A 27646-nucleotide genomic window follows, 5' to 3' on the forward strand; every position below is an offset into this window, starting at 1 on the left:
CAGCCTGCTGACACGATCCTACCTCCCCATCCCCATCCTGACAGATTCCCTGCAGTAGTGCTCTGTTACCTTAAGAAATAAAATCCAACTCCCTAAAGAGAGTGTGCAAAAAAACCAGAAACTGCATTATCTGGTTTCAAAGCCGTTGTCCGTCAGTGACCATCCTATTCCCTTCTTCCCTTTATAACCAGAGTTGATTGACAAATGGCAAGTCTTCATTGCCTCCCCAGTCATGGGAAGCAAAAACGTCATCCTCGCTTCCTTGTTCTCCCGCATGTGTATCCAGAAAATTACTAAGAGATGTTGATTCCACCCCCACTCCCCGCCCCGGGCTGGATCGCATCTTTGCCCTGTGTCCCTTCTGTCACTGCCCTCCAGACGAATGCGGTGGCCTCCTTATGACTCTCTCTACCACCTGCTTCTTCACACTCCAGTTCAAGATGCCATTGCTGTTAAAATGATCTTCCTAAGAAACAAATCCGATAGTAGCATAGACATATGGATACTACCAACTGTAAAATAGATAGCCAGTGGGACGTTGCTGTATAACAAAGGGAGTCCAACTCGAGGATGGATGATGCCTTAGAGGACTGGGACGGGGAGGGTGGGGGGGAGTCGAGGGAGGGAGGGGATACGGGGATATGTGTATAAAGACAGATGATTGAACTTGGTGTACCCCCTCCCCCCCAAAAAAAATCCGATTGTATCCTGGTCGTTCGTCTTCTCAATCAGGATGATTAAAACTGAGCCCTTCCCTCACCTAGGCATTCTCGATCTCATCTAACTTATATGCACTTCTTTCTTTTCTCCCCCAAGCAGGTCTCTTCTAACATAAACTCTACAGTTTACTGAGTTTTACTGTGTATTACCTGGTCCCCAGCCGACCCCCAGTGTAAGCTCCATGCATTGGTATTTTTATCTATTTTTTTACTGACATAGCCTAAGTGCCTGGGACAGAGTGAGCATTCCATCCATATTTGTTGAATGTCATAATGTCAATTCCCATTCTCAAATTCTCATCCTTCTCCCTCTGCGTGCCGGATACACCCCAAACGCCTGATACACTCTCCACAGGCCTGCAGGATCGCTCCCGACCCCTTCCCCGGCCTCTCACCACGGACTCCCCGCCTCACCTAGTGTAGCTGACACTCCTGGTTTCCCTGGGTTTCTTGCAGCGCCCAGCGTGCCGTGTTCTTCCAGCCCTCTGTGTTCCTTTGGGTCTCTTTCTCTTTCTAGGAATCCACTTCTCCCTCTTCCCCACGTGAGGAGAACTTCCTTCTCTTTCAAAATCTAGCCCCAAATGGCGTGCCCTGGGGTCCTCTCCGACTCTGTGAAGCAGAGTCCGGCCCTCTCTCCTCTTTGCCTCCCTTGAATTTGAGGCCGGTTCCTCGTCACAGCACGGTTTCCACACCGATGCCTCTGTCTCCTCCTCTAGACGCGGCCTAACCGTGTCCAGTTCTCCTGTGCTTCTGCTGCAGACATGATCAGTGCCTGGCACGGTATTAAGTGGTCATTGAAGACAATGATTGAATAGAGGGGCTACCCAGGAACTGAACCATGGAATCCGAAGTTTAAGTGCTTTCGCCATGCAACGTGTCCAAATCACTACTGCCCCCCCAGACTTATGCCCCCCATGTCCCCTGCTTCCGTGATTGAAGGGGGCCACTCCGCTGACGTGAATGTGGGCGTCAGGGGTGATCTGCCTTCTGTCCCTCAGCCACCCCGTCCGTCCTGGGTCCTGTTGACTTGGCTTCCCAGACATCTCTCAAATTCACCTACTTCCTTTCCATCTCGTCCAGGAGCCTTTACAACCTGCCATCGTCTGTCCCCATTGCACAGCTGCCCAGCACGTGGTTGAGGTTCCATGTGTATCTGTTGAGTGATTGAATCTCCTGAGTTAACACCATATTGGGTGATAGCAGGGAGAGCACCAGGCTGTAAGATCGAGCTTCTGAGAACAGCCTACATGCAAAATCCAGGAGATTTTTCTGAAGGACGATGTTAGAGGCCCAGCAGAGTGGTTCTGGATTGGCTGCAGCTCTAGGTGTAATTGGTCTTTCTGGAAGAGCAAGTCCCTCCCACCCCGCCTTGATTTTGCCAAGGAGGTTATTTTCTCTGATTATTCCCGTCATAAGAATTCAAGTCAGGGTCTGTTTACCTCACAGAGATCTATAGATGCTTATGTACATTGGAAAAGAGTTTTATTCCAAGTGATAAAAGAGGTCAGAGTGATGGTGGCACTTAAGAAAGGGTCCCCTGGGCATTAAGAGTTTGAAGGTCTTCGTGTCCTCAAATGTCAAGCTGTTGGGATTAGTTTAGATGCTACCTAATGTCACTCTCGACTCTCAATTTCCAAGATTTTTTTTTATTAATGCAAAGCACCAGGAACCAAAAGACCTAGAGGAATTAAGGCAATTGTAAAATCTAATGAAGTGTAAGTGATTTTAAAAAACGGTCAGTACATTTTAAGGCAGAATTACTCATTCAATAGATTCTAGTGCTTCTAGTGCAGGTCTGGATGAAGCGTGGTTGTAGGAAAGCGCATCGTGGGTGGTGGAGACATTGGCATTGGAATAGACAGCTAGTAAACGTCTTCTCCCTCTTTTCTCAGCAGACGGTGTTACAGGGATGGCATCTGCCAGTCTTATTTGAGGAGGTGCTGGACCAGTAGCTACACTGACTGTCACTTGACTTTTCTGGTGCCCTGCCCCTGCCTCGTGGGGGAGTCTCCTATGTGTCAGGAGGGCTCTGTTTCTCCTCCACAGCCCCATCCTCCTTTTTGAGCCTGGGTTAAGGTGGGGCAGATTTGGTTGGGGTGTTCCAAATCCCTAGGGTTTGGCTGACTGTCACCAGCCTTTAGAACACGTTGGTATGACTTCCATTCCAAGAGGCAAAAAGAGAAACGGAAGTTCGGTCATGTGGTTTCTGTTATCTGTAACCATGGAAAACACTGGCCATCTGCGAGGCTCCCATTTTAACACTTTTCTTTCTCTCTCTCTCTTTTTTTCCATCGCTTTGTCGGGAAAACAAGCTGAGGAAGTGGAGAGGCTGGCGGCGATGCGTTCTGACTCCCTCGTCCCAGGTACCCACACCCCACCCATCCGGAGGAGAAGTAAGTTTGCCAACCTGGGAAGGATTTTCAAGCCTTGGAAATGGAGGAAGAAGAAAAGTGAAAAGTTCAAACACACGTCTGCAGGTAAGATGATTTTTTCCTTTATTTCTCATCGGGCGTTTGCTGACTTCAACTCCGTACATTCATTAGTAGAATTTAATCACCGTAGGCTGTCTGAACCAAAGGAAAAAAAATCAAGCCTTAGAATTGCTCTTGGGTTTAATAATTCTTCAGTATGATTGAGAATGGCTTTTAGATCTGTGTGTTTTCTCGTGTCTCAGGTTTTTTGTTGTTGCTTTTCAGTTGATAAAACCACCACATTTATTTGATCTGTGAATACCTGAACTTAGAACTCCACCTTTCCCGTAACTGTGTGCCTTCAACCTCGCGTTGACAACCCATTTCTCATTTTTCGTCCTCATTTTCCCTGCCCCAGAAAAAAATCACGGAGCAGAAAGTAAGTTATATATGGTCATTGGCAGTTAGGAATAGGTTATTTCATGGAGAGAAAATCTTGAACAAGTGAAGCATCATTGTAATGGTGAAGATAACTATATAGTCCATAGCCAGTGGACAGCAAAGGACTCTGGGTAAAGTCAGCATGGCTGGGGTGTGAAGAGCACAGACTCTGGAGTCAGACGGCCTGGGTTCAAGTCCCGGCTCCGGAACTTGGTAGTTGCATGACCTTGCTCAGTTTAACTCTGTACCCCAGTTTCCTACCTGGAAGATGGGGTGAGAATAGTTCCTTGCATGACTTAACATTTGTGGAGAGTTTATGGTGGCATGTTATGTGGATATTTTTTTAATAAGAGTATTGCAGAGGGAGATGCACAGGGGAAGAAACATGAAGAGTTCTGATTTCACCCTGTTGGCTTTGCGATGGGATGATGCAGGAGCCGTGCAGATTCTTTGTGTTTGCTTTTGTCCTGATTTTGGTATTTGGTTGTTCCAGGGCTACTCTGGGGCTTTTATTTCCTTCTTGCTCTATGTCCTCAAAAATTCAACCTGTTCTCCCTCCTCCTCAGAATCATCACCTCCTCTATTTCCTGGTCCTTTCCCCCTTTGGCTCACCCCAAAACTGTGAAATAGGAGATGATCCATGTCTCGTACCTGAACACTTGTCCACAGATCTGAGCATTTTCATGCTAGTTGCCTTGGGGAATGAAAGAGAAGAACAAATAGAAAAGTTGCAGAAAGTCTTGGAATCTGAAACAGTTCTCACAGGAGACATCCCCAGTTCATGCTTTCTGACTGTTTCTGAGACAGAAGCCCCACTGCCCTGCTGCTGTATATGATTCGTTCATTCCTGAGATTAGAATGAGCCTCTGAATTCCACGAATCTCTAAGTTGTCAGCCCGCTGACAATTACCTGACTGCACCCCTCTCTTCACCTGACTGCATCCTCCCTTCCTTTTGATCATTGTACAGACTTGTTAAAGTGTCATAAAATGTGTAGGTCACTTACATATTTCTAAACACTGCTGAGAGATTTACATGCAAGCAGAACTCTAAGTGGATGACTGCTCTCTATCTCCCCAGAGCGAAACAGAAAAAGGCGCTTAGATTATTGCCTTGGAGAGGAGAAATCTAAATGAAATATGTTCTCAGGCAAAGTGAGGGGTTAGACACACGAATAGGAAAGAAGAAGGGGATATTCTGTAAGCACTGGAAAAAATAGCAAAGATTCCACAAGTTCCTTTACGGTGGTCTTCCTGACTTTGCTATGAAAATGGTTTGTAATAATACAAACCTCTATTTACATAATTGCCATTTATCAGCGTGAACTCCTGAATGATGCTGAAAGATGCGTTTGGTAACATCCTGATAGCGTCTAACATCCTGGTAGATGTATTTCCTTCTGGCATTCAAGAGCTTAGCTTAGTCTGTTTGGCAAGACCGTAGGGCGGAGCTCCGATGCTTCTCATGGGAAGGGGTACCTGAACCACTGTGCTGACTTCTTTAAGATGTCAGAGAACTTGTCCTTTGATGGATGCAAGTACAATGGCATCGAGCTACTCATGAACCATTAAAAGCCTGAACATTTTTCATTCAAAACTCTTTTGGGACAAAGAACTAAAACAGGAGACAGGCAAAGTTGCAACTTTAATCCTTCTTATTACTAACTATTCTTAGCAAGTTGTGATCTCAATGGCCCAACAGATTAATTTGGCAACTGAATGTGATATTTCTATGTGGTTTTATTTTGAAGAGATATTGAGCTCCTGAATTAGAGAAAATAGAGGAGAGAGACTATAGGCTATCTGTCAATCCATGATAGATGGATGGTTATATGCTACAACAAGCTATTCTAGTTTTTTTGTTTTTTTAGGTCAGTGGTTTACACTGTAATATATTTTGTTCTTAACTGGATTCAGAAATATTATTCCTTATTTTTGGAAAAAAGGAGAGACTTTCTGTGCTAGCTTTTAGCTCCATGGAGAAAAAAAATGGACAATTTAAGGATGTTTAACATGATAAATTGTATATATGTTCAAATAGTTCTTTGAAGTACATACTTCCCTATGCATGGATAAGAGTCAAATATTGGATATCCAAGAGGGTTGACTGATTTTGGGAATGTTAATTGGTTGGCCAATTTTAGCTGCTATGCATATACTTGTCTTTTATGTGTGTATATGTAATATCCTTTCATATGTACAATAATATCCACAATTTCAAATACAAAGGATAAGTCCAAATATCACATTTATGTTATGTAGTTACATTTAAAAGTGCATGCTTTCTTGATTACACAAAAGTACATCAACACAATGCAAACTTGGCCTGTTGTTATTTCCACAGCGAGTTACATTTATAATTTGCCAGAATTAGCTATACTGTAGTTTTGCTGTGGCTCAAGTTACAGGATGTTTGTGTCTGTGTATACAACATTTTCAAAGGTGCACCCAGAAATCTTGCTTTGTAAGTTGTACTAGCAGTAAGAAAACTACATTGGAAAATCATGATGGCAACATTTTCCTTAACTTTGCCATCAACAATTACATGAATTTATCAACGACCAATCTCCATGTCCCATGCTGCTCAGATATCTTCCTATTCTAAGGTGAAGGCTGCTGTCCATAAAAGGCCTTCAGCACTGAACTCTGGATGGTGGTGAAAGCACCACAGGACAAAGACCTTCTCTCAGAGGCATCCCTGCCTCACACGACAGGAGGAGTGAAACAGTAATGGATAGAACATAAAATAATGGATCCTTGGGGAGGTGATCTTGACATGCCTTTCAGCCTACCCTCAGAGGCCCTGCCCAGGGCCCATGAAGATTAGCCTGACATGCCCAACTTCTGTAGAATCTGCAGCAGGTGTCCACAACACATCCCACACCTGCCCCAGGAGCAAAGACAGATGACAACATCCCCTCTGAAACAGAACCGACAGGGCCTCCCCAGATAGTCAACTGCAGCCATCTTCTCCAGATTCCTTGAAAATGAGGGTTGTATTTATAGAAAAGCAGAACTGGCAGGAATAAACTGGGAAGATGCCACCAAGTTATGCCTTTAGTTCCTCTTGACAGAAAATCATAAGCTACAAGAGTTGGCCCTGAAAATCTACAATGTGCCAAAATTCCCTTTGTGCTTCCAAAGCTTTCCTGCATCCCTAGGGCCTTGAGCAAAAAAATAAAAAATAAAAACCTTTTCCGGAGTGTCTACCACATACTGTAACTGGCTGTGAGAGTATGACTGTGAGTGCAAACCAGACCTTGTTGGTGAGCTCATGGCATGCACGGTGTTGCTGGAGAGGCAGATGGTCAAATTAAAGGTTAAGGTCACAGCTGTGATAAGGACATTGAAGGGAAGGTTCTTGAAAGAATGAGAGGGGGCACTTGATGGAATAGGGAAACTTTCCTGAGACATTTGAGCTGAGATCTGAAGGAGGGGTAGGAATTTAGAAAGTTTAGCATTCCAGGTAACAAACAGCATGTGCAAAGGCCCTGTGGTGGAAGAAGCAGGGGTGAACAAGCCAGGAAAACAAGGAAGACCAGTGGATGGAGAATGGGGAGCAAGGAATATGAGATGGTCTGAGGCTAGAGAGATTACCAAAGACTAGACCCTCGCTGAGCCTATATCCTATAGAACAAATTAGACAAGAGTGTATGCAGCTGCAGGAAGACCAGTTAGGAGGCCACTGTGCAGATGATAGTAGCTTGGACTAATTTTTGGTGATAGAAATGGGTGGATTTGGAAGATGTTATAAGGAACAAGCAACAGGACTTAGCAACAGGTCAGACGTAAGAGGAAGAGAGAAAAATGTCATTTTTATGCTCCAGTGGTGGTTTATGGTGTGTAGCCTTAAAAAATGAGTCCTTTGGAAGAATGACAGGTTTGGAGGAGTGGGGGCAGGGTGGGGGAGTGTGGGAGAAATGATTCTAATTTTAGGTGTGTGTTCAAGTCGACTGTGTGATACCCACATTTGGCAGTTGAATTTGTGGAAGGCAAAGGAGCGGTCTGAGCTGGATCTGTAACTTTGGGTCACTTGTTGGTTAGAGTAATGACCATGGGTGAGATTGGTGAGAGAACAAGTAGGGAATGGAAAGAAAAGTGGGCCAAAGACTATCTTGTAGACAAGGGAAGAATATCATCACTGGTGCCTGGACAGAGCAGCATGAACATATGAAGGTGAGAGAAAGGCAGTGGCCAGAGAGGTAGGAGGAAAACCAGAAGGATGTGACGATAGGAGCTGGGAGCCGAAAAATATTTCAAGGAGGGGCGATGACCTGTGTTCATTGCCATGGAGGAGTCAAGTGAAAGAAGTTCAGAGAACTGCACATTGACTTCAGTGACTCTGATCTTCTAGAGGTCAGTGATGAACTTAGCAAGAGGTGTCTGGGTGGATTCTCAGAGGGTAGGTGCCCAAGCAGTGTGGAGTGACAAGTTAGTAGGAAATGGGGAAGAATGAGAATAAGTTTTTGTGAAGTGGGGAAAAGAGATAAGACAAGAATGGATGGTAGGGAGCATGTGTGTGTCTGTAGGGCTGTGTATGTGTGCCTTCTGATTTGTTATTGGCATTTTATGATGAAAGAGACATAAACAGGAGAAGCCAATGTGAAGGATCCAGTAGAAAAAGTTAGAAAATCCAAGACATAAGGGTGAGGGTGCTGAGAAGTTAGGGGTAGTTGGGATATAAAGCACAGATGGGAGGGTTAGCGTCAGAAAAGGGATTACAAAAAACCTCCTTCACTGAAATATGAGGGAGTCAGAGGGGCTGGTTTCCTAGGTAGGTAGGAAGTTGGACGTGACCCTGAGCTTTTCTAGGTGATAAGTGAGATCATCTCCTAACAGGGAGGAGCGGAGGAGGACGTGCAGGGTTAAGTCCATTTCAGTCTGATGATGATGAGCCTTCAGGCCACCGGTGACTTTTTTTTAGTGGCTTTGGCTTCGTAAGTACAGCTACGTATAAAGCAGATCATTGGGTCCGTCTGTGGCTGGAGTTTTGCCAGATGGATAAAAGGAAAAGAAGGAAAGGCAAAGGAGATGCCTTGTATCCGTTTCCTGTGGCTGCTATAACAAACCACTGCAAATTCGGAGGCTTAGAACAACAGAAATTTATTCTCTCATAGTTCTGGAGGCCAGAAATCCAAAATGAACGTGTTGCCAGGATTGGTTCTCCCTGGAAGCTTTGAGGGAGAATCTGTCCCGTGCCTCTCTTGTAGGTTCTGGTGGCTGCTGGGCAGTCCTTAGTGTTCCCTGGCTTGTAGCTGCCTGACTCAAGTCTCTGCCTCTGTCTTCACATGGCCCTCCCCCTGGGTCTCTCTGTGTCTCAGGTCTCAGTCTCCTTTCTCTTATAAGGACACCAGATATTGCATTAAGAGTCTGCTGTATATCCAAGGTAGATTATCTCCACCAGAGATCCTTAACTTAGGTATGTGTGCAAAGACCTTATTTCCCAATATGGTCTTGGGAATATATATCCCACCAAAGATAGGTCCGAATACAGCATAACATGGATATAACTGTGAGTAGCAGATTCTTAGGAACTCCAGCCTTCTCATTAGGCCCTTAACCGTAATGAAGGTTAAGACTTGGACCTGTCTTTGGTGGGATACAGTTCGACCCAGTATAGTATTGGAGTTTAAATTGGATAGGAAAGAAGAGATCCAGTTGGTCGAGAGGAATTAGAAAAAATGGATAGACTTTAAGTTTCAAAGAGGTCAAAGAATTTTAAACCGGTCAGTGGGAGCAGTTGCCAGAAGGAAACGAGAAGGACAGGAGCTCGTGGGTTCAGAGCTGCGTTGTTGAACTTGCGATTTTCAAAGTGGTGCAGTTACGGAGACAACACACAGACTAAAACGGTGGAAGTGGGTGGCTGAGGTGGAGGAGTAAGTCGGGAAGTTATTTCCAATGTGGGAAGTGATCCCATCTACTGATCGACAAACACCTGTATATCTAGCTCATCTGCAAAATTTTGTGCTGATTTAATTTTCCATTTGCAAATCAAGTAACAAAAAGAACTCTCCTTTGATTTGAGGGTTCAACTAATTGCTAATTGATATTTTCTTGGAAAGATTCTGTTTTCTTTTCTCCAGTTGAGATGATTCCGTCCATCATAATTTCAGGCCAATAATGCACTGCAATGTAACTGATTCATAGAAAATCAGAGGTTGCCTTTTAGACATAGACTCCAGCTATTAACACGCTCCTCTAATACAGGTAAAGTTGTGTTGCAAGAAGGCAGCAGCTTCCAAGCAGGAGTGATGGGCTGCCCGTCTCCCTGTTGCACAGTTGGGAGCCTGAGCACCATGGCCTGGGCTTCGCTTGCTCCAGCCCCACCCAGCTGCCAGCAGCAGTGCAGGACCAGGCCTGGAATGTGTTGGGAGCTCCCGTCATATTTATGAGAGGGTCCAGGAGCAGTCGGCACAATGTGCCCCGTGTTGTCTGCACAGCACAACATGGATATAACGGAGTAGGAGATTCTTGGGAGCTCCAGCCTTCTCATTAGGCCCCCTGACCGATTGTCCTTCTGCTGTAGGTTCTGCTTGTCTCAAACCACCACCTCCCCAGAACAAGAGCCAACCCCGAGCCCTGGCCTGTAGCTACTTCAGCTACTTTCTAGCTGCCCCTTTCCCTCAGGGCTGAACTCTGCTTCCTTTATTTCTTCCATTGATTCAGGCAGTTACGGATGACTTTAGCAACCGCTCGTTTCAAGGCATCCCTTCCCGGGAAGCCCCTGTCTCTAGAATGTTCCTCTTCAAATTGACCTCCTTGGCTAATGAAGACAGTCTAAATTGGATTCTGCCTTTGGGCCTGGTGTGATGGGCTTCCTGACTCTTCAGGGAGAGTCTCGCTGGTATCAGGACGGTTGGCCCCCTGTTAGCCCCACGTTGCTAAGCCCTCTCTGTTAGGGATCCTAGCATGCTGTGCGATTGGGGGAACGCACTTACAATTCCTGGAAGAGAGAATTAAGCGCTAAGATTTGCTTCTAGACTTACCTTGACATCCTTTTCTGGTGTAGTACTGAAGATCCCTTTTGTAAGTGGAATCATTGGCTCTTTATCTAGCATAAGATGGGCTGTGGGGACTTCCCTGGTGGCGCAGTGGTTAAGAATCCGTATGTCAAAGCAGGGGACACAGGTTCGATCCCTAGTCCTGGAAGATCCCACATGCTGTGGAGCAACGAAGCCCGTGCGCCTAGAGCCCGTGCTCCACAACAAGAGAAGCCACCGCAATAAGAAGCCTGTGCACCACAACTAAGAGTAGCCCCTGCTCGCCACAACTAGAGAGAAAAAGCCGGCGCACAGTAACAAAGACCCAATGCAGCTAAAATCTTAAAAAAAAAACGAGAGATGGGCTGTGTCCACGGGGAAGGCCCTCTGGATCATCCCTGGCGCCCTGCTTGAGCTGGAAGTTTCTATTCTTCCCATTCAGGCCAAGAGCTGAAACTGGTTGAAAACATTGATGGTCATAATTAGACACATGGGCTTGGAAGAGAGCCAGTTTAGGTCTTTGCACCCTAACTTTAATGTTCTCTTGGAGTTCCCCTTTTTCAAGCTGACAAAGTAATGTTATCTACCTGGCCAGAGGTTAGAATTTCAGACTTCTGTAAACCATAGGGAGTTCAGAAACGATACCACCGTGGCATTGCATTTATGTCCCTAAAAAAGGCAACAGTGCAGACAGACATCTCCCAAAGGTTATGGCCTTGAGGGAAAGACAGGTAATGAAGCCAATAGCTACAACAAAGTGTCAGCGATAGGAGATGCACAGGGGCTCCAGGAACTCAAAGGAGACAAACCCACCGGAACTATAACTTAAAAGATTTCCTAGAGAAATGAGTGTGTTTGGTTTGTTTGTTTGTTTTAAATAAATTTATTTTTTTTAATTTTTTAAAATTTATTTTTGTCTGCCTTGGGTCTTTGTTGCTGCGTGTGGACTTTCTCTAGTTGCGGTGAGTCGGGGCTATTCTTTGTTGTGCTATGCAGGCTTCTCGTTGCAGTGGCTTCTCTTGTGGAGCATGGACTTTAGGCACTCGGGTTTCATTAGTTGCAGCATGTAGGCTCAGTAGTTGTGGCTCGCGGGCTCTAGAGTGCAGGCTCAGTAGCTGTGGTGCACGGGCTTAGTTGCTCCATGGCATGTGGGATCTTCCCAGACCAGGGATTGAACCTGTGTCCCCTGCATTGGCAGGCGGATTCTTAACCACTGCACCACTAGGGAAGTCCCAAGAAATTGGTGTTTAACCAAGGAGTTAGGCAGTGAATGAGAGGGAGTATTCTCTCCCAGTGGAAAGAACAGGATAGAAGAAAGCTTGGAAAAGAGAAGAGGAGAGATTGGCAATCTATAGCTTGGAAAGAGGTGGTGGTTTGAAAAGGATTCTTAGGCAGGAGGAGCACAGAGTATTGAGAGACGAGGATGAAGAGGTGGGCAAGTAAAGGTTCTTATGAGAATGTTGTGGTGTCTGGGCTTTATCCTGATGTGTTATCCTAATGAAGCTATTAGAAGACTTGCCTTTTTGAAAGCACATTCTCTATATGATGGGAAAAGTTTGGAGTGGTCCCCAATGTTGTTTTCAAGTTGTTAATATAGCTTCTTCCATATGTTTGTGTCTGTGATGAGGGAAAATGTACTTGTAAGAGAATTAAGAAGATACCTTGTTGCTGTCACATCCAACAGAATATTGTGTCCCTCTACTGATTCTGGTAACAAGGAAGCTGGTGAGCAGTTGGTTAATTATACTCTTGGGGAGAGATGAAGATAACCTAGACTAATAGAGTGGCATTATCAACCGCAGGCTGTGAACAGTTGCAAGAGATATTTAGGAGACAGAATGAGCAGGACATGATTATAGATTGGATGTGGAGGATAAAGGAAGAATAAAGAACCGTGCTCTGGTTTCTCTCTGAGTGGTGGCATGCAGTTAAATGGATGGAGGTACCACTCACTACGTCGGTTTCTGGGGAAAATGAGCATTTATTTGGGGCGTGCTGGCTTTCATGTGCTTCCAAGGTACCCAAGATGGAGGGATATTGAGGGACTGGGATCAGGAGAGGTCTTGCTGGAAATGCTGATCTGCAAGTCATGGAATCTGGATATTTGTTGACGTCATGGGATGAAAACTCCAAAGGCGTATGTGACATGGAAGCAAAGAGGGGCTGTGGCGGCCCCCTGAAGACCCCTAACCTGTAAGTTATGGGCACACAGAGCAGCAGTGGAGTCTACAGGGAAGGCAGACAAGGTGCCCTAGAGAGTTGGGAAAAAAACCGGGAGGAGCCGTTGGAGTCCCCTTATAAGAGCAGGAGGGGCTTCAAGAAAGGAGGAGGGTCCCTTCTGCCAGGTCCCAGTGACACAGTCAGGACTGAAAGGAGCCTGTCATGTTCAGTGACAGCTCATCACTGGTGTCCTCGGGGAGGACAGTTTTAGGGAAGCCATATGGCTGGGAGTTTAGAAGGCATATGGTTATGGTGTGAGTGAGAGTCTAGGAAGCAGACTACTTTTCAGGACTTCGGCTGGGAGGGAGGAGAAATATAGAGTAATCCCCAAGAGAGGGTACGCGCTTGAGGGAGGTGTTTTTTTGTGGGCGATTGGCTGGATTGTGTCAACATGCCAAGTCCGCCGTAACATGGCTTTGTCATTCCAAGGGAAACAGAAACATCAGCACACTGAGTGTGAGGCCAAATAAACACATTTCCACACGTTTCTCAGTGATGACACGTGTCATGACTGGGAAAAACAAACATGCAAATCATCAGAGCACTGCTGAGCATCTGATTTTAATAAGAAATCATCAGGTTGTGTAGCTTCCCGCACCTGCCTGGATCACAGTTCTCTTTGTATTGATACGATTGGAAAATTCAGTTTCTTTAAAAAAGGCTGAGTGCAGGCACAGAATCTTCTTACCTGCGTATCCATCATGACCCGCAAAGGGACCGTCTAAGGGTTAGAAGGCAAAGTAGCCTTAATGGCCCTATTTTTAAAGGACATCTCTAGGAGCTACAGCCTAAAGGTTGTGGGAATCGGCACCCTCCTGGAGTGGGGATTGTGAAAATGTCGTTTCCTCTCGAAGTTTATCCAGCAGTCTTTGCTACCGCGTCAAGGCTGTAAAGTCCTTGATGACAGCCATCCTGCCTTTGCCCTTCTGTCCTCCAGCATTAAGTAGAGCACATGATGCGATGGGTACCCGAGGGCAGTGGCCAGCCAGCTGTATTGTTGAGGTCCTCTGTTTGATAGTCTGAAAGGGGAGAGGTGAGGGCAGTGACTGACGCATAAGCTGGAAGGTCCTGGCCTTGGACCATGCTTGCTTTTCAGTTGATCGGTTGTACACAGGTCAGGATATTTGAGCAGCACTCTTGCTTGGGTTAACTCTTGCTATGGGACAAACCATCCCAAAACTTAGTGGCTTAAAACAACAAACTCAGTGGTGTTATGTCCTGTGACCTGAGGATTGACTCAGCTCAGCCGGGTGGTTCTTCAGCTGGTCACCCTTGGGGTCTTTCACGTGTTTGCAGACAGAGAAGATGGGAGTCATCTGGAGGCTCACCAGGCCGTAGGGAGAGCTGGGCCTCTCTCCTTGTCCAGGTATTCTCAGTGCCCATCCACATGGTCTTTTCCTGTGGTCTCTCCAGCAGGGTGACTGAGGGGCCCCAGGAATGCAAAGTAGAAGCTGCCAGACCTGTTAAGATTCATATCCAGCCCAGGATCCCACTTGCAGTATTCTATTGCTTAAAACAAGTCACAGGAGCAGTCAGACTCATTGTTGGAGCGAACCAAACAAGGGCGTGAGGACCAGGAGCATGGTTCATTGGGTGCCATTTTTGGAAACCAGCTACCTCCATTGTTGAGGTGTAAGAAAACTGCAAGTGCTACTTATTCCCTTCTTTCCAGGTGGAATGTGCTTTAACAATTTAATATTGACAACAGCGGTTGCTATAATCTGTTGGGTTTTCTATGAATGTGAAATATGCATGACCGTTCCCAAGCCTTATTACTTTACTCTCACAACAGACCTACACAATGTTATTAAGCCCATTTGGCAGGTGAAGAAACAGAGTCTTAGGGCAGCTAAATACTTTCCAGTTAGAAATGGCAGAGTTGGAACTTGAACTTAGCCTGGAGTCTTATCGTTTATATTGCACTTCGGATCCATGAGGACAGGAACTCAATTCAGATGCTTTAAAATGCATCCTTCACCTGCACTTAACAGTGATGTTACAGGACACTTTCCTTTTCTGACTTATCTCTAGAAAGCTGAAATGTGGAGGAAGAGAATCTCATCAATATGCACTGACACTGGAAGTCATGATGTCTTTCTTGAATGCCCTTAGAGGCAGGGGTTAACAGCTTACCCATCTTTGTATCACACAATATCTAGTTCAATGCCATGTATGTGGCAGCCGCTTTGTTGAATGGCTAAGAAAGAATAAATTGACACCGGCTGCAAACAAATACCATTCAAAACCATTGCATTTATGTTTGCAGTGGACCACGGTGTCTTTCTGCTATACGACACGTAGAAACAAAAGATGCATGAATCAGGTAAGCAGACAGTAGCCACGCAGGCCTCTGGTGAAGATGCTAGATTTAGGGCTAGGCATTTGCAGAACTGATTCTGAAAGGACACAAGCCTTACAGCGTTTGTTATAAGGTGTCTGCTTGGCCACTGACTTCCAAGATAATGGGGGAGTTTCATGCAAGGAGGTGGTGGGGACCAGTGGTTAGGGCACAGACCCTGCAGCCTGACTGTTGAGTTATCTCAGGCAAGTTTTATTTGTACTCTGTGAGCTCAGTTCCCTCAGCTGAAATAGGAATAAAACTGGCACTTCATAAAGCTGTGAGGGTTGAAAAAGAAGTTAGTTGTAGAAGCTCTAGGAATTATACCTTGCACATAGTAAGTTTTATCTACCATTATTTCTTTTTCTAGAAATGCATTAGAAAGCAAACATCTGAGAGTAACAGAAGACTTCTTATTTCATAGTTTCAGTTTTTGGATGCTGTGTGTCTCAGATGACAGTTGTGATGAGCTCCTCTTAGATTCAGGAATGTTTATGTAGGTGCTAGCTGTAAGGGTTTGCTTTTAGACACATCGTACAATCCACAAAGCTGGAGTTTACGCCATGTTTTCCTAGGTACCAACAAGTCAGTTCACTAAAGTATTTCCTCTTCTCTAAGAATTTATAATTAAGTGAACACACACAATGGCCCCTGAGGAAGTGCTTCATCCTGTTTTTCCTTTGCTTACATCATAGGCAAAAATACTGTTGTATGAAGAGGGTTCTTGGGGGAAAAAACAATGAGGGTGTAATCTCCTGAGAAACAGATCTCTGTGGCAAGTCAGAACACTCAAAAGTAGAGAAAGATGTAGGCAGGAGACCCTGTACTTTATTTTCCAAATCTGGACATCTTTGGCAGGAAAATGAGATGCCATTACTACTTCCACCAGGACAATAAGCATGAAATGGGCCCGTTCTGGGCAAGTTGGGGAGAATGGTCACTCTGTGCAAAACCACCTGGACTTAAATTAAGCTGCAGACCCTGAGGCTGGTTCTGTTGTGCAAACACAATAGAAGTGCCAGGTAACTTGCAAGGGCAGGTGGAAGGAGCCACTGGGCCTGAGACTCGTAAGCACCTTTAGGCAGCCTTCAACCGTCTGCCATTTCAGTTGAATCCATTAATGGCAGTTGAGTCCCTTAGCATCTTTACAGAGGTCAGTTTCTTTTTTCCCAGCCCTCATACTGTGTGTTTCTCTCCTTTCCCGCACCTCTGCTGGACGTCTTGATTGGAAATTTTGTCCCAGAGCCAGTTTCTTCTGCTCATCATGGACTCTCTCTTCCTTCGACACCTCTCCGCGCAGTTCCTGACTGCGCCTGTGGTCAGCTCCTGGGCCCGCAGGCACAATGATGCTTCATCCGACCTCTAGGAGCTCCGCTCACGCTCTGCTGCCACCTCTCCCTGGACCAGGCCTGACGGCTGCTCCACTGGCCCCGAGCGCTTCCCTACTGGGCTCACCATATTCTTCTTTCCTTATCCCTCTTCCTCGGCTCCATTCCCGTCTCATTCTCTGCCTCCCCTTTCCTTCTTGGAGCACTTGTCTGTCCTGTCTGAAGCTCTGATGTCTCCAGAGCTCATCACACTCTCGAGCACTTGCTGCCTCCATCCGTATGGCAGGGCTGGACTCAGATCTCCGTTGGCAGGTCCAGATCTCCATTGGCAGGTCCAGCCTCCTCCCCAAGGCCAGCCCTCGGCCAGACCTTCCCACCATCGCCCCAGATAAGTATGTGTGTACCAAATGCCTCATTGCTGCCCTCACAGCCTTCCAGTCCAGAAGCACCCTGACTCTCTGAAATGAGTCATCATTCACTTTGGGGACACACCGTGAATCAAGCATCTATTTTATTTCCTTATCCAGTGCAATTACAGTGTGCACTCTCCTCTCTCCACTGTCCCTTTAATGTATAACCACGCCTCGTTTCATCATGCTTCACTTTATTGTGTATTGAAGGTGATGCATTTTCTGCAGATTGAAGGTTTGTGGCTACCCTGTGTCCAGCAAATATATTGGAGTCATTTTGAAACAGCATTTGCTCCGTTCGTGTCTCTGTCACACTTTGGTCATTTGTGCAATATTTCAAACTTTTCCATTATTTGTTAGGGTGATCAGGGATCTTTGTTACTACTACAACTTGCTGAAGGCTCAGGTGATAGCATTTTTTAGCAATGAAGGATCTTTAAATTAAGGTACGTGTGTTGTTTCTCAGACAGAATGCTATAATGTAAACATAACTTTTATGTGCACCAGGAAACCAAAACATTCATGTGGCTTGATTGTGATGTTCGATACTTGTGGTGGTCTGGAACCGAACCACAATGTCTCTGAAGCCTGTACATATTCATCTTCTGCGTTTCTCCAGGATTCTTTGACCTTCTCCTTGGACTTTCATTCACTATAAACATAGTAATAACGTATTAGCACTAGTAATAACAATGGTTGTAGCTGCTTCATAGAATCATCACAGAAACACCTGGAAATGTAATTAGCATGCTGCTTAAACTAGGCTGGGAAGCATTTAAAGGCCCTTTTTGCGTGGTAGTAGGGAATAGTTGAGTGCCCACTGCATGGCAAATACTGAACGAGCTTTGATATAGCTCTCACGGCCTCAACAATCCTGGACAGTCACTCCTAATACCTGTTTTATAGATAAAGATAATAAGGCTTAGGGTCAGTAACTTCCCAGGGTCACTTGGCTGGTCAGTGGTAAAGCCCTAAAGGATTTAAATGCAAGCCCGTCTCACACCAAAGTCTTGTAGGCTTTGCTCGGAAATATCACTGTTACACGTGACTTGCAAGCAGAAAGGGAAATGGTTAAGATGTATGTATATCTGGGTAGACAGATATTAAAACACACTTGAATTGAGACAGCAGGTCCCATTAAGGAAACAAAATAATATTGGAAATAAGACTTGGTGTTCAGTGATTAATGCTAGAATTCCTCAGGCAGAGAATGATATCTATGTGATATATATTAACTTGTCTTTAAAGAAAATGATTTTTTTTGTGTTGGATGATTTGTGCTGGTGTCTGTTTCCTTGTAAAGCTGTAGGAGATAGAGGGATGACATTAGGCAGTGAATCAATTATGATTTGGGGCTTTGACTAAAACAAATATCAAGTAACCTTAATAGGAAAATAGACGGTGAGCCCACACATGAATCAAATCATTTCTGAAGGTCAGTTTTATAGTCTTCCTTCATCTTTTTGTTTGCCTGGGATGGCGGGGGAGGGGAGGGTGAGTCGGGGCGGGGGCAATGCGTGAACATGAAGTGTGTGAGCTATTCATGAATCGCATGAATGAAAGAAAGCATTGTGTACCAAGAACCTGCCTTGAGTGGCAGCCTGACCTGGGGAGGGAGGATGTGGGTGATAACCTCAAATGCCACAGAGGACTTTCCTGTCTAGTCCCAGTGAGTTATTATTAAGCGATGCTCTGAGAGGTCTTTGTGGAGTAGAAGTCAGAGAGCAGAGCTGACAATGTTCAGATGCAGATGTGATTTCGGCATAGAAGACGATTGTAACGTTCTGTCTATTTTTGTCCTCCAATTAACCAAGCACGAGTTTTAGAGAGAATGAATGTCTCTTCTGTGGCACAGCAACATCTCCGTGGCCTTGGAGAGGCTGCTGGGTTCCACAGGGCTGGGATTTATATTCTCTGGCTTCTTGGGAGCCGTGAGAGGCTCGGAAGTTGTAGGAAGCTGCTTGCTACTACTGCACCTGGTTGTGAAGGATGCGTGTGAAAAGGGCCTTTAAATGCGTCCCAGCCTCCGGGAAGAGGTAGTTTGAGTAGCATGCTAATTACATTTCCAGGTGTTTCTATGACGATTCTGTGAAGCAGCTATGAACTGGCATTTTACAACATTGTTTTACAATAATATATTCCTAAGTGAAAAAAAAAAAGTTATGCAATTTCTCCACTGTAGCAAAAAACTCTATTTCATGCGTGGACAACTGGAAAGATTTATTAACAGAAAATTTGCCATTACAAACAAGGATCATTCTTGCCTGCTTCATGAATGACTGAAACTTCAGTCGATGAATTTGGGTCAGGTCGATATTTACAGAGATACTCATGATAATAGGCCTTCCCTGATGGCCGTAGTCACATCAGTTTCTGGTTGTTTTGTAAAGACCACTGGGCTCTTGTGCGTTGAATGCTAATTGTAAATACGTAACTAAATATCTCTAAAAAGAGTCATTTTAGAGTATCACAGACTGCCTCCCCATGTAAGGTAATTAGTCTCATAATTTTGTATCCAGATTTTAAATAAGAAAACTTGAGTTTTTTTTTTAAATAAAAAGATTCCATTAAAGCTTGAAAATAGAAAATTCACCCTTCATCCTACATGCTTACAAATTATGATCATTTATACATGTCTGTTTACATTCATCCGTAGTAACTTCACATAGATGAAATCAAAATATATGTGTTACTGAACTCCACTTCGCGTGCCCAATGCACAGTGTGGCCAACCGAAATGTCGCAGTTTGGAGCATGGCAAGCTTTATTGCAGGGCCATGCAAGGAGGATGGGTCGCTCGTGCCCCCAAAACCCTGAACTCCTTTAGGGTTTCAGCAAAGCATTTCTGAAGGCAAGATGAGGGAGGGATGTGGTGGGTTATTCCAGAATTCTTGGTGTTGGAATCCTTTGTTCTTTTAGCTATCTACTAGGTCCTGTAAACCTGCAACAAGACAAATGTTATTCTCTGTTCTACAATTTTTTATCTCTCTATGAATGGAAAAGTGTTATATCCTTAAAGGTCAGAGCCTTTAGAATGGGCTATCCCGTATATTTCAGACTATAGGCAACTTTCTTAAGTCAAAGCAAAAGCAATAGAATACACAGTAGAAGAAACATCTAATATGGAGTGAGATTTGTTCTTCCTATTACACAAATATAATTTTATCTCACTCTCATTTTAATTTTTTAACTTAATGTTATGTGGTAGTAGAACTGTTGCTCATACCCAAGTCACCTTCCAAAAGACTATAAAACATTCCCTTGGGTGTGTGCTGTTACAGGTAACCCTGCCACAGACATCTGTGTGTGTAACAATTCTTTCTTTTGTACTTCTTTTTTTTTTTTTTAGGGTAAAGAATTGGTTCTGGAGTACATTGGGGGTAAATATGTTTTGGTCCTTGCATTCCAGAAAGGTTGTAATGTGACGTGGCGAGTAATAACTTCAGCCTCAGCAGGGTTGGAATATAGGGATGTGTGGTGGTGTTAAGTTCTAGGTCTGGTCCATGAGGAGGCAAGCAGGGAGGAGTAGGCTGGGATGTCCGGGATACTCCAGCATGGCACAGTCTGTCCAGCGTGGCCCTCAGGGCTAAGCTGTCGTGATCTCTGGCCTCTGTTTGGACTTTTTCTTTTATGCTTAATTGTAAACTGCTGGTGTGAATGTTGCAGTCCACTAGTAGTGCAATGTTTTCCCCATCAGAACAATTGAACTTTAGTGAGAGCCAGCCAGGAGATATCTAGATATCATTACCAGTATAAACTAACAGAAACCGTGACAGAGATATTATTTACAAATGGTCTCTGATAATGGGATTAATAAGAAAAAGAAAATACCCAAGGAAATATTTGGATGTCTCATAATAGTTCTTTATCTAAGATGAATTGTATAAACACTGAAATTCCTTCAACCAGTCACCCTGTGAGTCTTTACTAAAGAAAACATGATACAGGCTTGGAAACACAAGCAGCCAGGTGTTACTACACCTTCAATTTTGAGGCAAGGGTAGCAAATACATGAGAGGAAGGGACCAGAACAGAGGCCCCTTTTTATTATATTAGGGATTCTAGACTTTGTCCTATAGGCAGTGCGTCACCATTAAAGGTTTTAAGCAGGGTTTTAAGCACAGTTCATATTTTCAATTTAAAACCAATTGGACAAAGGAAATAACTAGTGAATCAAAGAAAAATGTAAATGTCCCATAAATATAAAAATATATCACTCTCAGTCATTAATAAACGTAAGTTGTGATGAGTGAGATACTACCATTTTTCACTTATGATTTTGGCAAAGATAAAAGAAACTGATAACCACATTGTGTCAACTAGTGCAAGAGTAGACTGGGAAACAGTGACTCTCACACACTGTTGGTGGAAGGATGAATCAGTGCAAACTTTTAAGAGGACAGTTTGGCAAAAGTAATCAAAATTTTAAGTGCACTTATCCTTGACCTTACAATTCATCATTCTAACAAAAGATGGTGAGGCAAGGAAGGACATTCCAGACAGAAGATGCTGCAAAGTTATAGATTTGAGGGGGGGCTTGCCCAAGAGGAGTTCAACATTTCCAGGATTTAACCTACATGTGTGCTCACAGTAAGGTGGATATGCGAGGTTGTTTGTTACAGATTGTTTATAGTATCAGAAAACTGGAAACAAGACAACTGCCATCAGTGGAGGACTGGTTATATAAATCATGGTCTTTCTGCACAAAGTGCCGGTGAGCCACAGAAAAAGCCTAAGGCAGGTTTATGTTTTCAGATATGGAGAGAACCTTAAGATGTAAGGAAAGTGCAGAAAGCCAGGTGAGGTGCAGGACAGTAGGTGTATTATGAGCTTATTCATGATAACTTAATTTTTTGTTACCTCTATATTTCATCTTTGTATTTTATTTTTTAAATGAAAATGATATATATGTAAGTTGTACAACATGATTTGATACACATGGAATGAAATGATTTCAGTCAAGCTAATTAACACATCATCTACTCATATAGTTAACCATTTTTTTGTGTGTGATGAGAGTGCCTAAAATTTACCCTTAGCAAATTTCCAATATTCAATACAGTATTGTTAAGGGTTAGATTATATGTAGACATGTTGGTTTCTTATTTGTTTGTTTGTTTATTTATAACTGTTTTGGGTCTCTGTTGCTGCACTCAGGCTTTCTCTAGTTGTGAGTGGGGGCTGCTCTTGTTGTGGTTCGGTGGCTTCTCATGTTGCAGAGCACAGGCTCTAGGCACGTGGGCTTCAGTAGTTGTAGCACACAGGCTCAGTAGTTGTGGTGCGCAGGCTCACTAGTTGTGGCACATGGGCTTAGTTGCTCCGCGGCATGTAGGATCTTCCCGAACCAGGGATCGAACCCATGTTCCCTGCATTTGCAGCCAGATTCTTAACCACTGCATCACCATGGAAGTCCTGACATGTTGGTTTCTGAATGAAATTTTTTTTCTACAAAAATATGGAAGAAACATTTAGTGTGGTGGGTTTGGGAAATAGAACTGGGTATCGTAGTTAGATGAAGGAGGAGGGCTTGGCATTTCATTGTATTCCTTTTTTTTTTTTTTTTTTTGCATTTGAATGATTGCCATAGGTATGTGTTACTTGTAGACAAAATAATTACAAAAGCTACATTCTTACTGAATTTTAACCAGACGTCATCTTTGCCTGATTTAATCTGAGTTCATCAACATATATATTGTTTATATAGCATTCACTCTTCTAAGCTCTTTACATTTATTAACTTATGTTAATAATCATAGACTATATAAGACTAGAACTATTTTTATTTCCGTTTGCAGATGATAGAGGCACAGAGAGGTTAAGCAATTTGCCCCAAGGTCACACAGCTCTTAAAGAGCAGAGCCAGAATTTGAACTCTAGTAGCCTAGCACCCCAGCTGACTATACTTTCGTTCAATCATTTTAATTTGTCAACACTGAAACAGGAAGCTGTTTCCTAGAGTAAGGTCTTGGTAATATATATACCATTATTTGTTAACCAATTGGAAATTCTTTTTGTTCAGTCACTAAACCATTTTATTTATTAAGAGACTGGGATTGTTTCTGGCTTCTGTTCCGACAAGTGACTCTTTTTCGGATGCAGACTGTTCAGCCCTCATCTGCCCACAATGAGGCCATTACATAAGGTGGGAAGCCCCTCCCTCCTCTTTATCAACCCTGGTTTTGCTTTCTGAAAGGGAAATCGACAGAATTATCCCTTCTAGGCATGCTGGGAGTCCCTACCAATGGGCTGGCGAGGACACATTCACATCTGCCTTCTGTCATCTCAAGCTGCAGGCTCCCAGCCTCGGCTTCCTGACTACCCCATCACAGAAAGCTTTATAAAAGTTCAAGGTCATATGCCAAGGGGTCTTTTGGCTCTGTCTGCCTACATCAAGCTTGGAAAACAAAAGGCTGTAAGTTAAGCTGGATCCGAAGCCAGGGTAATAAGATGAATACAGCTAAAACTTTCACTCTTTTCAAAATCATGTCATGGAAATCACAGTAATATCTGATCAGGTAAACCTTCTTAGCAATGGAGCATTTAAGAAAACAATGCAAGGGAGCATCCTTCTTTTCCTGACTGTCCAGTGCTACTTAATGTCTCGTGGGACCCCACTGTTGTGTAACTGAGTTTCTCCTCCAGATTTCTTTGTTCAACAAATACCTACCCAAGATCTCCTGAATGCCAGGCACAGAAAATTGAGAGCTAAATAAGACAAAAGTCTGCCTACACTGAACACACCCTAATGAAAGAAAGAGAACTGGCAGCCAATAATTCCAAGGCTGTGAGATTAGTGATCATGCAGTATACACAGAGTGTCTGGAAGCGCAAAAGAAGTCGTTCCTTGATTGTCTTAATTTAGTTCCAGTTGAGAATTACTGCATGGGGAAATGACCGGAAGTCTCCACTGGGAAATGCTTGGGTTGTTTCAGTTCTTTCCCTGTGTGTGCCTGCATGCAGCTAACACTTATGTAGCACCTAGAAATGCAAGCACTGGTTACTGCTCGTTGGGATGTTCAACCTTCTAGTGGCTCAGTGTTTGGTCTTCTATTTGTTTTGTGAACATTCATTTTGTACTTACTAACTGTTAAGCGCTGAGTTAAGCCCTGGGATAGAAAGATAAAAAAATCCAGTTCCTACCTTAGACTTGAGCCTGACCCCCTGGTGCAGGATTAGAGACTGTAGTAGAACACAGAGGAGCAAAGAAGACAGAGTGAGGTTCTGCAAGGACTCTGGAACTGGTGTTGAAATTCTGTAAGAGAGAAGAGACATTCTAGATACAGGAAGAAATGCTGCAGAGTTATGGAGTGACAGGTCTAAAAGAAATTATAAAAGAAAAGAGTCTTAAAGCAAATTAGTTGGAATGCTATTCAAGGTCAGGGGAGAAAGCTATTACCTTTAACTTGCACAAAAGTGTTTGTGAGTAATAGATGAAACTTAGTACTTAATCTGCCAGGTGTTATTCTAGATGTGGTTCATGCATTTTCTTGTTTAATTCTCAGTGTAGGCCCACAAGGTATTATTATCCTCATTTCGCATTCATGGAAAATTGAAATGCAGGGACGTTCGGTATCTTGTTGATGTCATGTCTTTGTGAGGAGGGGGCTCAGGATTGAGCTGGTTCTTCGCCCTCCAGAGCCTGCAAGCTGGCTAGTCTTTGGACGGAGAGAGAATGAGGGGAGAGGATATTCCAAACAGAGCAAATGGAATAAACAGAGGCACAGTGGTAGAAAATCGGTGGTGTGTTTTAATTTTAGTTGGAGCGAGGGTTCATAGTAGACAGGTGCTGGGATGTAACTTGGGATTAGATCGCGGAAAATAGTAAAGACTGAAGAGTTGGACTTTTATTCCTTTGCAGACTTTTGAGCAAGGAGGTGACATAATCACAGCTGGCCTGTGGGTGACTCACTGGCAGTTACAGATATAACCGACTGGGACAGTAGAGAGCCTGACAGGGGGTGGCCAGTTAGTAACAGTCTAGGCGAGAGATAATTGGAGCCTGCACGGGGTGGTAGCATCAGGAAGGAAAAGGAGAAGAGAGATTTAAGAGACACGGAGGAGGTAGAAATGACAAGACTTGGGAGACAAGATGTGGGGGCGAGGGAGAAGGAGAAATCAAAGAGAATGCTGCAGTTTTGACCCCAGGTGACTCATGATTGGTGGTACTTTTTTAAAACAGGAATAGGTAAGAGTTGAATTTAGATGAGAAGAGAAAGGGCATCCCATTTTTGACAAGGAATCCTTGTGGCCAGAGAGGACCTGGAAGGCCCCCATCACACAAGGAAGGAGAGGCCATCTCCTGGGAGTACAAGGTGCACAGACTGGGTTCTGTTGTGTCTTGAAAAGAGAGAGCATTTTAACCACATGAGGCAGTGGTATGTGTTTTCTGGGCTCCCACAACAAAGGGCCACAAACCTAGTGGCTTAAATAACAGAAATTTATGGTCTTACAGTTCTGGAGGTTGGAAGACTGAGATTGAGGTAGCAGCAGGGTTGGTTTGAAGGTTGTGAAAGGGGATCTGTCTCATGCCTCTCTCCTAGGTTCTGGTGGTTTGCTGACAACCTTTGTCTTTCCTTGACTTGTAGATGCATCACCCTGATCCCTGCCTTCATCTTCACATGTCCCTGTGTGTGAGTCTGTGTCCAAATTTCCCCTTATTATAAGGACTCCAGTTAGACCAGATTAGAGGCCCATCCTGCCTCCAACATGAACTCATCCTGGTCTAATTCATTACCTCTTTAATGGATTTATTTCCAAATAAGGTCACATTCTGAGGTACTGAGTAGGACTTCAACATGTGAATCTGGGGGGAATACAATTCAACCCATACCAAGAGTGAATGAGATGAAGGCCTTCTTGCTCTGAAAAGAAAACCAGGTTTCTCTTCTCCTTAGGCATCTTCTGGAGGACTGTGAGCAAGGCATCCTTGGCTTAAAATTTATTATATCAGTAAGAGCTGAGGTCTGGTGATGACTCCTTACTGGACTTGTAAATATTTTTAATTAGCAAAAGAATTCCCGTGAACAGCATCCTCCTGTTTTCTCAGCTCTAGAGCACTTCTAAGCAACGGCAGTCCTTCACCCCCAGGTACTTCTCCAGGAAGAGTAGTTCATAGCCAGGAGCACACACCTAATAGCTAGAGTACTCTCACTTGGCAATAAAGTGCTTGAGAGAGAGGACAGATGAAAACCAGAGCTCCAGCTGGGAGGACCCAGGGTGTTGAGGTGCAAAGGGAACCCCCCAGTCAGTACCCAGTAGGAAGTGATTTGTGCTCCTCTTGTTCTGCTTTGGACATCAAGCTTTGTCAACAAAATCGTGTACAGCTTTTAACTCAAATTAGTTTTTTGTTTTTTTTCTTCTTGGAAAATGAATTATATCACCTTGTTGAAAAAAAATATCCTCCAAAAATTTTTTTTAAGGTATCTGGTTTTTTCCAGATTCACCCTCATCCTCCTAAGGCATATGAGCTTTTGTGCCCAAACAGGATCAGAGGAAAACACACCTGGATCAAGATACATGGTCCTTCCTCATGAAATGCCAACCCAAGGAGACCTGGGCCGTGCTCTGTGCATCAGATGGCTATAAGTTTGGGCATCTCAGATGGATGGACACCCGTGAATGAATCACAAAGAGCTCTGCCCTGGGTGTTTATAATTCAGATCAGTCCTTCCCTAAAGAGCTCTTTGGTGGTTTTCCATCTTTCTGTTGGTATATTTACATTTATGCCCCATTTATATGATATGCCAGAGCTCGAGGCTGATAGCTTAAACCTTTCCCTTCACTTCCAATCACTTCTAATTTTGATGGCCCTTCCAATCTCTATAGCCCTGAAAATGAGCTTTTCTGAGCTCCTCATTAATTTTTCACTTCTCTCCCTGAGGGAGATGCACAGATACACACTAGGATTGCAGGCCAAAGAATGCTTGGCAAGCCACTTCCGTGCCCAGCCATAGGTTTCAGAAGCATACCTCCAGGGATTTTGACAAGTGAAATGCCCAGGACCTGCTTGCACTCTAACTATGGGGTTCCCATTAGTCCTTGAGAAAGTTGCACTGTATCCCAATATCACGGTATGCAGTGATTTCCTCTTTCTTTTTTTAATTGGGTGTTGAGTAGCAGTGCTGTATGTTAGCAAGATCACTGGTCTAGCTATTACTAGCTGTATGACCATGAACGAGTGAGTTCACCTCTCTGAACGTATCTCTTCATCTTTAAAATGTGAAGCTTAGATTGGACCATGTCCAAATATCTGTTACAACTAAGCCTTCTCTCATTTTGACAGCAGCCGGGCATTCTTCTCTACGAGTATAAAGAAAATCATTTAACCAGTTTCTCTCACTGTCACTGTTTCTCTAGCCAAGAACAGAATCTATGTGTTGGAAGGCTAAAAAATTCACTGGCATCCAGCTTTATGTAAGAAACATGCCCCATAGAAATCCTCCCGTTAGAACAGCTCCATTGCCAGCTCTCTATCTTGACATTGAACACTGTTTCCTGAACTTCCCTGCCCTCCTTCCCACCGGACCCACACAACTTTCACTCCTGATTTAGAAGATTGAACACTTTTCTTTAGGGACCTTTTAAAAAGTTATGTCAAATGCTGGAGTTTCAGGTTCTGCAGGGCAAAAGTGGGCCAAGACTCTGCTGAAATAAGCCTAGAGGCTCTGTGAGCACGGTCTTACTCCACTGGTGACATTAACCTTGACGAAATTTCCAGCTGCCTGAATTGGAACTGGAGTGTGTACAAGATCCAAATGGATAAGGCTTTCAGGATGCTAAAGTAACTAAATCACTAGTGCA

General features: G+C 44.0%; 1 protein-coding gene across 3 annotated transcripts in view; it reads left to right on the top strand.

Moving 5' to 3' along the window:
• Positions 1-27646, top strand: part of PHACTR1 (phosphatase and actin regulator 1) — a 505241-nt gene that overhangs the window by 307754 nt on the left and 169841 nt on the right. For all 3 annotated transcript variants that reach the window (XM_057700185.1, XM_057700184.1, XM_057700183.1), the window contains one exon: positions 3032-3196. In XM_057700185.1, the coding sequence (XP_057556168.1) occupies positions 3032-3196 (165 nt within the window). The remainder of the gene's footprint in view (positions 1-3031; positions 3197-27646) is intronic.

Source organism: Hippopotamus amphibius, chromosome 11 (assembly GCF_030028045.1).
Source record: "Hippopotamus amphibius kiboko isolate mHipAmp2 chromosome 11, mHipAmp2.hap2, whole genome shotgun sequence".
NCBI lineage: Eukaryota > Metazoa > Chordata > Mammalia > Artiodactyla > Hippopotamidae > Hippopotamus > Hippopotamus amphibius.